At 41.1% G+C, this 14,457-nt stretch overlaps 1 protein-coding gene across 4 annotated transcripts in view; it reads right to left on the reverse strand.

Annotated features, from left to right (window-relative positions):
* lrp8 (low density lipoprotein receptor-related protein 8, apolipoprotein e receptor) overlaps positions 1 to 14,457 on the reverse strand; it is a 173,087-nt gene that overhangs the window by 20,430 nt on the left and 138,200 nt on the right. For all 4 annotated transcript variants that reach the window (XM_056377966.1, XM_056377969.1, XM_056377967.1 and 1 more), the window contains exons 10-14: positions 13,322 to 13,493; positions 9,633 to 9,857; positions 8,834 to 8,952; positions 7,062 to 7,201; positions 517 to 658 (exon numbers count right to left, since the gene is read on the reverse strand). In XM_056377966.1, coding sequence (XP_056233941.1) covers positions 517 to 658; positions 7,062 to 7,201; positions 8,834 to 8,952; positions 9,633 to 9,857; positions 13,322 to 13,493 — 798 coding nt within the window. The remainder of the gene's footprint in view (positions 1 to 516; positions 659 to 7,061; positions 7,202 to 8,833; positions 8,953 to 9,632; positions 9,858 to 13,321; positions 13,494 to 14,457) is intronic.

Genomic DNA, 14,457 nt, shown 5'->3' on the forward strand with positions numbered 1-14,457 from the left:
TATCTAGATTTCTTTCATTTAGCCTGGTTAGGCCTGGTTGTTTTATGCCTTGCTTTTTGTTGGCATTTTGGAAAAAAACATGCTTAATTCTGTGATATCTCTTTGAGCAGAACTCTTGATTTATTAATGAGAGAATGCAATTAGCTCCCTACTGGCACTCAGACAAGACTGCTCTGAGCTCGGAGTGAGCAGAGAAAACAAAGCATGAAAACACACTCACACAAACAAATTGCTAAAACACACTGTTAAACTCACCGAAACACAAACAAACACACACACACACACACACACACACACACACACACACACACCTGGGAATGCATCCATCTTGGGAAAATTAACAAACACATCACCGGACATGCCCAGCACACCCATGATTCTAATCACACAGAGAATGGTATATGGAGCAACCATGATCAGAAAGTCATGATTGCCCAATTAGCTCCTCATCTGATCAGTCCCACCAACAACAACAAAAAAAAAAATCACCATTCTCAGCATTTTTCTCAGTCTCACCCTTTGGCTGCCTCTGTTCATGAAACACCACCAGGTCCAGGGGGTTGTTGAGGTGCTCTGCCACCTTCGCCACATCATGTCCTGTCAGTCGGTTGGCGCTGTATATCGCTTCGTCCTCTAAGTCTGTCCAATAAATGCGATCCTGCATAGAGAGAGTACGTGACGGTTATACAAAAACATACATACATGCTGGTTGCTGAACCCGGAGCACTGAAACAATTTAAAATCGTAAAAAGACGTTTACAGGGCTGTCGCCATATTGTTTGTTTTCCACTGTTCAAGCTGAGATGGTACTTCTTGGCTTATTTTGGACCTAACAGTTCGGCAGCAGTCAACATGAACAAAAGGTAGGGATTTTGTAATTGGGGTTGTGAAAAGATTAGCATTCTCTGAAGCAAGCTAGCCCCTGCCATTTTAATCAATACTGTCTCTAAGTTTTTGTTCTACAGAGGTTATCCATCTAGAGTTTTACCAAGCAGCTTGAGACTGTTGCAGAAATAGTCCATAATTATATTTGTGGCTAAACACAAAACTGCTTTGTTTTTGTCACACTGAATGAAAATTTGCTTCCTAGTGTCAACTTGTGTTTTGTTGTAATTCAGGCTCATGTGTGCTCCTTACCTAAAAAATGCTACCGTATCCCAAGTGAACATTTAACATCATCTACTTACAACTGCAATTCATGTATTCAGAATAAATGGCGTTTCATTTGTAAACATGGAGAACAGCAATTGACCAAGGAAACTGCACTGAGGAATCCTGCAAGAGTTTTGGTGATGAAATGCACCATTAAAAACACATTGTGCAGTTTGTTCCAGAGATGCAGTTTATGCACATCCTAACAATGGCTGTTTAATTAAATTCACATGCTCTTAAATGTACCAGTTTTGTTTGTAATGGGAGATCTTATTACTGCCCGTGTGAAAACACTGCCCCGGGGCGTTAAGTCAAAGTGGAAGCTCTAATCTCTACCCATCAGTTTCTTCAGTGACAGAATTTGATAATATTTAAGTTTGTGGAAACTCATTTTGAAGAGATGTTTTATGCCTGAGGTAACTTTAATTCACTTTTTAATCGAGGGTATATGAGAAATTACTATGGCTTTGGTTTGAAGGCTCCTTTTAATACATTATTTATTGAAATAATGTTAAAAGCATGGCGTTTTAATCAAGCAGAGGTTTGATAAGACTGAACAAGTTGTACTGTAATGGGGATTGTGCTGTTTTAACTGTATCCTCTGACACTTTCAGCATTCAGCACTCAATCCTGACAATCAATTAACGCTGAACAAATAATACAAAATCCTTGCATTATGAAAAACCCCCAATAGAACCAGTAATTAAAGACAAAAAAGTGATAAAGATTGTATTGATGAGGTTTGGCATTGGAAAGAGAGGTAAAAACCAGGTAAAACAACAACAGTAGACTTATACTGGGAAAAAAACAAAACAACAAAAAAAGCATTTTTAACTCTGCAAGGCCGTCGTCCTCCTGAGAAATAGATCAGCCTTGGTGGTTTGTTGTAAAAGCTATAAACAGCTCGTGTTTATGCTCAGTGCCAAATCAGGAAGTAGTGAGACATTTGGCTGGGCACACAATGTGTTTGTAGCTCTAGAAAGCAACTCTTAGCTGCCTACAATCAACCATAGGGGTACCACCAGAGTGATACCAAAGACACTGGTATAGTATATATTGGGAATGTGTTGCTACTGGTGTATTAATCTGGCAGCCATATGCCATCCACGATGATACTTTCCTAGATATTCATGCACCTATCCGTTTCTCCCTATGTTAAAAGTTCCTTTTGTAAAGTAAAAATTAAAAAAAATGATTAAAATGAATTTTTCCTCCATTAGCTGCTTCTATTCACCTTTCAATAAAGGAAGAAACACTGTGGGCCCAGACCTGCGAGGACATACTCTCATCGTTCACTGCTTTCTCCATTTCTTTTCCTCTCTCTCCAACACCTCTTCACAAATCTCTTTAGTGATATTACAAGATTACAGGATATGGCACATTGTTTCCACGGCAACTGCAGACTGCTTTGTCTACGCAGACACACATCAATTAAGAAAAACACAGAAAATGATAGCAAGAGAAAACACTGAGACGCAGAGATCATACGAAGGTTAAAAAAGAAGATGAAGAAATGAAGACACGATTCAGGAGGTTAGTATGAGACAGAGATCAGACAGGACGGCTACAGAAAGTGATGATAGCTCATAGATCTATTTTTTCCATTCACCTGAGGTTTCATTCACAGTTTTACGGTCTCCTTTAAAGGTCAGGGACCTCTAGGGGTACAGCTGCAGATTTGTCTTGCGCGTGTGTGTGCGTCTGTGTGTGTATATAAGTAGGTATGTGCATCTCTCTGTGTGTGATTCAGTCATAGCTGTGAATCCATGTTCTGCTTTTGTGCTGGGTTATCAGTGGACTTAACCTTTCTCTCGCCTTCTCCTTTTCCATCTCTCAGTCAGCTGCCTATCATTCCATCTCGCCCTCTCTCTGATTCAGATAACCTTTACTCATATGACAGTGGTGCTGAAACAATGAAAGACAAATATCAGCCATGTTGATAAAACAAATCTATCATTCCATCTCTCCCTTTGCCTTTCTTCCTCTGTGGATGTCTCTCCCCGTCTCTTTGTCAGTCTCTACCTCTGTTTTTTCTCTGTCAGTTTCTCCTCTGTCAGTCTGTCACTTCCTCTCACCTTGAAAACCTCAAAAGCCCACGCAGACCCGAGCAGGTCAACGCTCTTCATTGCAGGATCGAGGTGAATCTTTCATGTGCTGGAAGATAGGCCTGAACTTATACACATGCACACGCACAAGCTCTCCTGAACACATGCGTTACATCACCTCAGTCAGAGCTGTCTGTGCTTGTCAAGGGGAACGTGAATACAACTAAATGGATGTGAAGTGTTTTTAGTGTCATGGGGAGAACAGCCCTTGATGATTTTGTCATGAATCTGCCCCAAAAGAACAAATGCTCGGGCTTTCTGACTGACACATCTGCCTGATGAGATTCTGGTGCCTCCTGCCAGAAAACTACAAATGAAAGCTCAAACAAAGCAAATCCCAGTCAACGTTAGAAGCCTTTGATTTTTTGGGGTTTGATTTGTATTCTTTGTTGTATAAGTAATAGTTATAAAATATTAATGTGGACTTATTGTTAAATCTGTGTAGGAACCAAATGATATTTTCTGTTCATCTCTGCTAAGCTGAAAAACAGCACTAAGCCTTTCCACATGCATGCTACACCCACACAGGTATTTCCTGGATGGACTGGACTGTGCATCACTTCAGCTCTTATTTAACTGACCCCTGTGTTACTGATGAATGTGTTTCCTTATACGGTGCTGGGTTCATGCCGAAAGGGCAAACATGCGCTCCAACACCTTTTCTTTTCTTTCTTCCTGACTGTATTTTATTTCTTTCAATCACCATCCCCCTCTCTGTTTCTTCCTCCCAAGCGCATCTCATCTTCTCCTCTATCCCCTCTAGTCAAGCAAAGAGGAGATAAAAAGTAATCCAATGATACTAAAGCTAGAGAAAGAGAAAACATCACTCTCTGCGTGTCTCTGCGATCCAAATTTCCTCAGGGCTCGGTGTCTCTGTGGGGGGGCGGACACTGACTGGAAGGGTTTGTATGTGTGTGTGTCTTTATATGCGTGTGTGTTTGGTGGTGGCGTGTTCAGACTTTGATAGAGGAACCCTGTGTCTTTCCTCTGCGGTGTTAAGAAACATTAGTACATGAGTGCTGATGTGAGGTTTGCAGATGATATGTTGAAGTGAAATGACTTGAACATGAACATTCACTGGGTATCACTTGAGGTGCTGTACTGGCTGTAAACCATACATTTCTTATACCACATATCTATCAAATTCTCCTAAGAGCCACTATATGGGCAAGTATGTATAGATAAGGAGTGTCTATGAGTAGGGACTATACTTATAATGAAATGTATGATGAAATATGACTGAATGTGAATTGGTTTGACAGTTTTGTTTGAAAAATTGCTGCCAGTCTAGTAAGATTGGTCCCCTGCTGCAGCGCAAAGACGCCTAAAAAGCTCCATTTACAATGAATAAAAACTCAAAAACTCTTACCTTGCTTGCGGCATACAACCAAACCTCATCAAAATACATTTCTTCCTCAGTGCATTACATATTAATTGCTGCAGCAATTCTGATGGTTTTGTAATCACCACTAATGTGGTAAAAGTTCTCAAAATAATTCTTATCAACATCTTCATGTAAATAAATCTTGCACCATCGTCTGGTGTAAATTATGGTATTGGATGTTCTATAACTGGGCTAACTGTAAGCAGTTCAACAGAGACCAAAACCCTGAGGTAAAAACATTCCCTGGAAGCTAAGGCCCCTGACGATTCCCAAATTAAATGAAATGAACAAATAAACATTCAGTGTTTCGAACCAGGCAACTCTGAAGAAACAAACTTTATCAGTGTGTTGGGAGCAGGAAAAGGGATTTTTAATTTGTTCTGTATCAGAACAAAGAGCAGAAGAGCTGAGGGCTATTAATCTCCAGGGATGAACTTTCACTGGTGCCCGAAACGTTGGTTTTATTTATCTCCTTTACACACATACACACACACACACACATCTAAGCACACATGCAGGCACACTCAGCTGGACATGATGGATGTCCCCTCTTCCCTTTGCTTCTCATCATCGCACTGTGTGCAGCTGATCACATTTCACCACCCTCTTTCTCCCTCACATCCTCACTCTCACTCTGATTCTCCAGCTCTCTTTTTCCACCTTCCACACTATCTATACTTCATGGGCTCTAACAGACTCAATAAATACACCCAAATTAGTTTCATTGATTGTTGTACTCTACTGTGACTCTACACTCAGTAGCCCTTGAAAAGATCATTCCTTCTCTTGGTTTATCCTGCTGCTATACTTTTAGAACATCTCTATCTTTTATTTCTCCTCAGTCAATCTCTCAGTCAGTCAGTGTTCCTCCACTGACTTATCTCTCTTCCTCAACTTCTTAAGCTTGCACACGTCTCTGCTCGCTCATCCCCAGGTGCACCCTGAAAATACCAGGATGTGCTTCCTACAGAAACAAGCAACACTACAAGTGATCCTTTGTATTCATCAAGAACTTAATACACATATTAATTCCTATTACCAAATATGAACAACTAACCCTAACCCTAAAACAATAACACAACAAAAGCAAAAACTCATGTCTAATGCCTAAATTTGGGTCACTGAGAATCTAGAAAAACACAACCGGGATGGGAACAAACAAACATGATATGAGAGTGTCCCACTTGAGTACAGACCTATTTTTCTGTATATATACAGCATCTTTTGGAAGTCAAATAAGGACATTAGCATCTTCTTTGCCTTTCAGGTAGAGACCTCCTACAGGAAATCCTTGCAAAGTCCCAACATGAGAAAATAAATTAAATATATCTTTACTCTCTGAATACTGAATACATTTTATGAGGCAAAAGCCCGTGTGGTGCACTTGTATCATTTAATTCTTTTGAACAGTTCATTCTTCAATTCAAAAGGAAAGATGCCCTCATCAAAAATGAGTTTTCAAAACAATCTCTTATCTAAACTTCATCACCACATGATGAATGTATGTGATGAAAAATACAAATTATGCATTACCTATCTGTCTGTTACTTGTCTATCACAACATCTTGGCAGGAAAAAACAACTGCCCAGAAGGTAGAAAATCAATCTAAAAACATGTGGTAAGTTTTGGAAAATAGACAACACTAAGGAAATAGTGTAAGATATCTTAATGGGCTAATACAAAAACTGGAATTACCGCCCTGCGGTTGTATGCCTACACCAACCAGCCAAGTTACAGGAAATAAGGTCACAATCTCCCCTTGTGTTCCCGAGTTACAGCGCTGAACTATGACAGTGTGAGTGTTTTTTCAGAACATTATGATGTCACTGTGAAGTTGACCTTTGACCATTTGGATATGACATGTGTTTATCATTTTATTATCTTATTATGTTAGACATTTGTGTTAAACTGTGTCATAATTAGCTTATGAATTCATAAATTACATGCAAAAAACATGTTTTGTGAGGTAACACTGATCTTGACTTTTGACCATTGACAACCAAATCTAATCAGTTCATCCTTGAGTCCAAATGAACATTTGTGTCAAATTTGAAGGGATTCCCTTGAAGAGTTGAAGAGAGATATTGCGTTCACACTGACTGTGACCTTTAGCTTTGACCACCAAAATCTAATCAGTTCATCCTTGAATGTTTGTGCCAAATTTAAAGAAATTCCCTCAAGGTGTTACTGACATTATTTTCATGAGAATGGGACAGATGGACATATGGATGGACAACCCGAAAACATAATGCCTCTGGCCCTGGCTGCCTCTGGCCGGCATGGAGGCCTACAGACATGGTATAATACTTTAAGATTACATACATTTCTGCTTGTATAAACAAATTACCAGACCAAGGCCATCTAATTCCATTCATTGCACTGACGGTGTGGCTGTATTTTAATCTCAACCCCAACATACCTCAAACACGGTGAGGGCAAATGGGTGTCCCAGGTAGTGATGGGAGGACAGCAGCACTTTGCGGTTGTCTCCATTCAGATCCACACTGGACAGCAGGTGCAGCTTGGAGTCCACCCAGTACAGACGCCTGTTGGACAAGTCTGTGGAGAAATAGAGAGGGGAAAGGACACGAAGGAGGGAAAGAGAGACAAATGGAGAGAGAGAGAGAGAGAGAGAGAGAGAGAGAGAGGTCATTCCAAGAGAAAAGGCCTGGGGTGAGAGGTGTATGAATGTAATGGCCCAGTAGCTACACCATCAATCTTCTTTGACATGACGGCTGAGACCCTGCGCTGAGAAAACACAGATGTGATTGTAATATTGTCGGTTGACTTCCTTGCTGGGAAAAATATATGTGCCCTTGAGCAAATTGATTAGTCTTGCTGGACTTATTTTAAAGGGTAAAGTCAATGTTTTACAATTCTCTCTCCTTGTATCAGTCCCCAATCCTGTTTATATTAGGACTGCACCATTTCTGTGCCTTTGCTACGGGCCACAGAGTAGTGCAGTGGTTAGCTTGAAAATCTAGACTGCATTGTATGTGACAGCAAAGGGCATAATCCCAGTATGACTTTGCTTTTATAAATTCTAAGAAACACCTACATATGTAGAGGTGCAGACATGAAAAAGTGTGCATGAATAAGGAATTCTCCCATATTACCATTTTTATTAAACAACTTACAACATGAATGTTTACAAAGTACAAAATTCTGCTCTGGGATTAAAAAATGTCTTAAAATACATTAAATGAAACATCATGAATATGGAACATCTTTAAAACTAGAAATTAGCTATGTAGTCACTGGTGGTTTCCAAAATCAATGAAAATATCTGCCTGCATATTTTTATTTTAGCCGACCAGTTCAGCCATTTTAACCACCAGGAGAAGTGAATAAACTTTAGTAGTCATCATCATTGTCTCATCAAAGGCAATGCCTGCTATTAAAGAACATATTAGGAAAATCGACTAAGGAAAATCAGTATTATACTTTCCTTAATCTATTTTCCTAATATATTCTTTAACAGCAGGCATTTGATCGCATGCTAAAGGCGAGTCAGCTGAGTAACTGATTTAAGAGAATCTGAAAAACCACAGAGCAATTTTCATTCACAACTTCTCCTCCCCTGACTCTGTTCTCCGCTCCGTATGAAATCAATGTCCGAAGCAAAAATAATCCACCCCCTTCTCCCAGAGCATTATAGTGCAACTCTCTCACTCGCCTTACTCTAAAAAATAATTTGTTTTCATACAGATGCGGCGACACCTCAATTCCACAGAGTGTGGCGACTGTGTGCCGCTCTTTCTCTGCAGGCAAGGGCAGCTGAGAGAAATTGGCTGGTGCCGCGGAGGGAGTTGAAAGGGATGATGGGAGGTATCGACGGCACATAGCGTCTGGCTTATTAATTCAGAGGCCCGTGGTCGCTGGCTTGATTGATGAGAGCGAGACACAAACTGAGTTATAACAATGAGAGCTACTCAAGGGTTGCAACACCCCTAGACTGTTTTCTTCTCTGAATTCTCACAGTTTGTCGCTCTTTGTTTCTCTCCCTCTTTCTGTTGGTGTTGTCTCTTTCCTTGTCTTGAATTTAGTCTCTTTTTTTTCTGTCTCTCCAAAAGCAATCTCAGCAATATAATGTTGTTTTCAAAACTGGTGTCAGTGTTGACTGATTTTTCTGTCTTGGTATCACGGTACAGTTTTCTCTGCCCTGTTCGATGAGCCTTTCATATTACTTACCCAGGGTGATTCCATTGGGCCACTCGATGTGCTCAGACACCAACACTTGTCGATCCACTCCATTCATCCCAGCCTTCTCAATTTTGGCCTGACCTCCCCAGTCCGACCAATACATAAACCTGTGGGGAGATGTGCAGATAAGTTAGATATGAAAAGGACAAATTCAATGGGTGTGTGTGTGTGCGTGACTGAATCTACTTAATTCCATCACACAATGTCCCTGTATGACTGTCTCTATCTCATTTCTCTCTCCAAAATCAAATAGTTTTACTTCTGAAACAGGCCCTGCGGTACAGCAGGTACTGTAAACTTGGACCACTTTCAAACGTGTGTGTGTGTGTGTGTGTGTGTATGTTACCACGAGAAACCTGTGAAAGCCTAGCTTCATTTGCATGTATTTCATGCTGGTCTAGGTTTGTAGAGTTCTGAAAAGAGTCCTTTGGGGAACTCAAATCATCAAAGACAAAGAGAGAGAGGCAGAATGAGCCACAGAGACAGTCACATTGTATCTGCAAATAATTGTTAAGCTGCTTAATCTAACAGATGGCTGCAGCACTACAGATAGTTTTCTATGGTGTAGTAAAATTATTTTAGCCCTACTTTTTTTTTTTTTTTAAGTTTCTTTTCTACATAAGAACATTGGCTTTTACCCAATTCAGGGAATGACAAAGATAGTCACAGGCTTGTTCGACCACCCTGCCACTTCTTGCTTCCTGCCCTCAGAGCCTCCATCCATTGCGGCCCCTTCAACTTTTTCTTGCCAAAAAAATCCCTCCACCCTTAAACTTCACCCACTCACCCTTGGTGTGGATCCACTGCGATGGCCCGCGGCTCGCTCAGCTCAGTGGCTATCAGCACTTTCCTCTTCCTGCCGTCCCCCGTGGCGACGGAGATGCTCTTGTTGCCTGAGTCGGTCCAGTAGATGTTCTTATGCACCCAGTCGACTGCCAAGCCCTCTGGGGAGTGGAGCGAGTCGATGAGCGCCACCTGCTGCGATGAGTCACTGGCTTTGTTGATGTAAGCGCTGGAGGATGGTGAGGGAGAGGTGTGTTGGTCAGTGTTATGGAAATTATGAACACCCCAATCATTTACGAACAGGCAGAAAAAGTGAGACGGACACAAGAGTTGCACTTGCTAGATTTGTTGCTGTCTACACTGGTTTCCTTTTCTTGTGAAGAAAGATTTCAGATTACTATGTGCCTTAGATGCCTAGTTGGACATGGTGGGTAACAGGTATTTTTTTGCTCTAGATAATGCTGTGTCAGGGGCACCCAAACCTGACACTTCTGTAACAACCTCAGCCCTCCCACCAAACACCACCTCCAAGGGAGAATGAGTCTGTCTTTATCTATCAGCAGCTTCCAAAACAACCTGCCCCTTTTTCTGCTCTTGTCACTCTCCCCATCTGTGTCTGTCCCTTTCTTGTGCCTTTCAATTTCTTTCATTTTCCTCTACTTCCCACTCGCTTTCCGTCCATTCCTCCGTCACCGTTTTTGCTTTTCACCTCTCCCTCAACTCCTTCACTAGTGTGACACATCTTCAGACATAACACACTATTGTTTTCATTACATAAAACAAGATAATACAAGACGACCTTGTTAAAACGCTGAGCACAACTGAACACAATGTCCCCAATTTACAGTATACCTCGTCATCACATGTTGGCAAAGTGTACAAGGATAAAGATGAGACGTATGGAAGGGAGGGGCGGCTCAACTAAAGTGGAGGCTGGTGAAGTCGGATTGGATTGAGGGATGAGGTAGACACGGGAGAGTCAGACACTTGAAAGCAGATTGCGTTGTTAATTACTGTTCGTCACTCCAGACGTCTTCATCAATGGGGGGAAAAGTTCGCCTGCTGCTGCCTTGTGATCTCTCGTGTCCTAGGGTTTATAACACGGATCCAACACCTGTCTCTCACTCAGGGGGGGCAAATGAAAATGAGGGAGCAAAGTGGACATGGATGAAATCTCTCATGTTACTGGTGCAACAGTGGGCTATTTAAGAACTGTCGATCACAGACAACACACTGTGACGGCGTGTTTTTTTTCTTTTTTTCTGTTATTACCTCCATTCTTTTGCACATCCTAGAGTCCAGATTCTAGCTGATACATCACGCACAGATCATTGTAATGACTCCAATATTTGACTTTCGTACTATATATTTTCACACTCTTAGTATTATTCGCTATGTAGTCATTTTTAGTTAAAAATATTTACGTAGATTGGATGAACAGGTTGGGAGGATGAATAGAGAGCAGACTGTGGTGAGGAATAAGACAGAGACAGATGAGTCCAAGACCACTGAGCAGATTGCATCTTTAATTGGCTGTATCACTGTTTGCAACAGACATCTCCATCATGGGGAGAAGTTAACAAGTCATCGACCCGTAGCATGCTAATCACTATGAATTAGCCTGGAAAACCACACTGTCACGGTGAGGGACAATGAGGAGGAATCACTTTTAAATACACTTTCTCTCTGATGACATGCACCTGTATCAGAGGGAAAACTACTTCACTGGGAAGTGAGATGCCTGAGTAGGGTCTATCATGTCGTCAGCATTGAGATTCAAGGTATTGTGCTTTTTAAAACAACTACAAACAATAAGCACTCAAGCATTCTTGAAACATTATATAAGAGAAACCAAGTAATGAGATGGTAAAAGGAAAAAATCATAAAATGCTGGAAACAATGAAGCAGTGGTCGCCTGATAATTAAAGGTCCCATATTTTACCCTCTTCTAGTGTTTTATTTTTAAGTGTTGATCCTTAAGAAGATATATTTGTGGTTTTAACTACCAAAAACCATCTCAGTGTGGTTTTATGTCCCCTCTCTTGGGCTTCTCCCTGGAACTCTAGTAACTACAAGTTGGTGAGCCAATCAGAAGAGAGGAGGCTCTGAGTTCCCATTCTGATTGGCTGACTGTTTCCTGAACGATCTAATAAACATATAGCAGATTTCAGGTAAACCAAAAGAGAAACCAAATCCAAGTGGTTGGATGGTGGGTCCAGGCGGGCAGGGCTGTGGGGCATGGCTGAGAGCGGTTTGTTGTGACATCACAAAGTTCAGGAAGTCCCAACAGCTCGTTTTAAGGCTCAGTTTCTGAAAACAGGCTGTATACATTTCTCTGTGGACTGAGCGCTTTGATACACAGTATTAATATAGAACCTAGACCTGCTTTATAATCAAAAAATTCAAAAATATCACTTAATATAATATGAGACCTTAAAAATAAACTGCCATTTCATTTCACTTATAATGATTCAGCTTGACATTGTGTTCATGCTACCTGACGATAGCACTAATTTGTTGGAGCACTTAATGTTCTTCACAAAGGCCAAATAAATATGTTGATTAAGAGTTGTTATTTCTTTAAAATGACTCACAACAACCTGCACTGATGTGTAACAGTCACCCCTGGTTGTGGCCATTTTACTGATGCGGTCCCAGAAGCTAGTTAGCTACGAAGAGAGATGACTTCACTATCGTTAATCCTGCCAACTAAGCTCTGGTTTGTTGATTATCTCTCTAATTGGGGTAAACAAACATCAATAAGCACAACATATAACATGCAATCAGCAGCATGTTTGCATTGAAGCTGATGGTATACATTAATGGTTTTGGATGTATACAAATAAATTGTTTTTAAAAGATGAAAAAGAGGCAAAAACAATCAAGAACAGAGATGATTAGACTGTATACATTTGCTTGTTGCACGCGATTTAAAGTGACTGTGTGTGTGTTTATTTGGTGTCGCAAAAGTAGAGTCTATCATGACAAATTAGTCCGTTTGTCCTATCTCTATCACAAGCCCTTGAGTCTATCTCTGAGTTTGTGTAGGAGAGTGTGTATGCACGAGTGTGAAAATGTGTGTGCATGCAGATGAGTAATGGTGGTGATTATTGACGCAGTGAAATTAGAGTGAGCATATGGCTCAGCTGAGATGATAGAAGGCCCCTCCCACTACTCGCCAGCCATCAGGGTGACACACACACACGCATACACACGCAAACCTATAGTATCTGTAATTGTGTATGAATGTGTACGTGTGCGCAGATGTGTGTGTGAAGGACAAACAGCTCCACCTTTTACTGTCAGACTGATGACACAGCCCTCCAGGTGTGACTGACACACACTCTCTCTCACACACACTCACACACACACACACACACACACACACACACACACACACACACACACACACACACACACACACACACACACACACACACACACACACACACACACACACACACGTACAGCCCCCAGGTGTGTCTGTCTCGCTACCAGAAGGTGTGCCAGGTTGAAACAGACAAGATGGATAGATATGGGAGAGAGAGGATGACAGAATCGCTGAAGAACGAGGACGAGGTTATCTAAACTCCTAAAGTCCAGACTCTGTACAACGCCATTCATGGTTTTTATAGGCCTTACTCGTATCAGTCAAATGTACTGCGCATTGTGTGTGTGTGTGTTTATATATACCTGTATATTTTACGATGATATAAATCACACCAGAACATCTTGTTGATGGAAACGTCTACATCCAGGGCCACGGCGTTTTTCAGTGTGGGAACCACTTGTGTGTATTCACTCTTCAGCAGGTCAATGCGGCGGATCTCATGGCGGTTGGTGAACATCAGGTACGGACTTTTTCCTGATGGAGCGGGAAAGACATTAATGTCACAATAATATTTACTACCTGACATTGGTAAGATGGGAGAGGGGGGCCACAGAGCTCAGGGGGGTAGGTGGAGACCCCTTGACAGCCATTAACCTACTATTATGACCCCAAAAGAGGGCATGTATCATTCTCAACCCACTCTCTATTATATATGGGCAATTTAAAATCCTGTCAATCATAAATGTCACAGGGTACATGTGAGAAGGAAACATTTGCTGATATTGATAATGACACACAAATTGCACAGCACCTCTCAAAGCTGTATTTGAAAGGTGAACCTGCAGACACTTCATGCAAGGACTGCTGTATCTGTTCTTATACGTTACCAGCTCAACACATTGTGACAATTGTCAATATTGCAGCCTTTATATAAAAGTCTATCTGACGATGTACGGTGTATAAAAGTTTGTCCTGCAATTTTTCATAAACATCCTTACCTGTGGTGCTGACATGAGAGGTCATTGGCTCTGATGACTCCCACCCTTGCCACCTTTATCCGATGTATTTATATCATGTTCATTTAACTTTACAATGACAACTGTACACCTATTTAGGTTGGCTATATGTGTATTTGACTTTGTTCCATTTTGACACTGAAGAAGACACAGAAACCTCAAAATGTTTGTCCGTTTGCACTATTAAAGGCTGCAAATCAATCTCTGTGCTCAAGTCCTTTTCCCCCTGTGACTGCAGCAGTACTGTTTACAACCTACACATACTGTTATCTACTAAGATACCGTGGGTGAGTTGATGTTGGTTCTTATTCCCAATAGGAAACATAATATGAGTTAACTGAGGTCTTGTTATGCATTTGTACTATTTAGGTCCTAAAAGCATGTATTTTTAATAATGTTAGGATAATAATATATTCTCCACACACGCATGCATGCAGCGCGCACACGCACATTTTTTGGCACAACATAATGTTATTCACTCA

The sequence above is a fragment of the Seriola aureovittata genome, chromosome 6 (genome assembly GCF_021018895.1).
Source record: "Seriola aureovittata isolate HTS-2021-v1 ecotype China chromosome 6, ASM2101889v1, whole genome shotgun sequence".
Lineage (NCBI taxonomy): Eukaryota > Metazoa > Chordata > Actinopteri > Carangiformes > Carangidae > Seriola > Seriola aureovittata.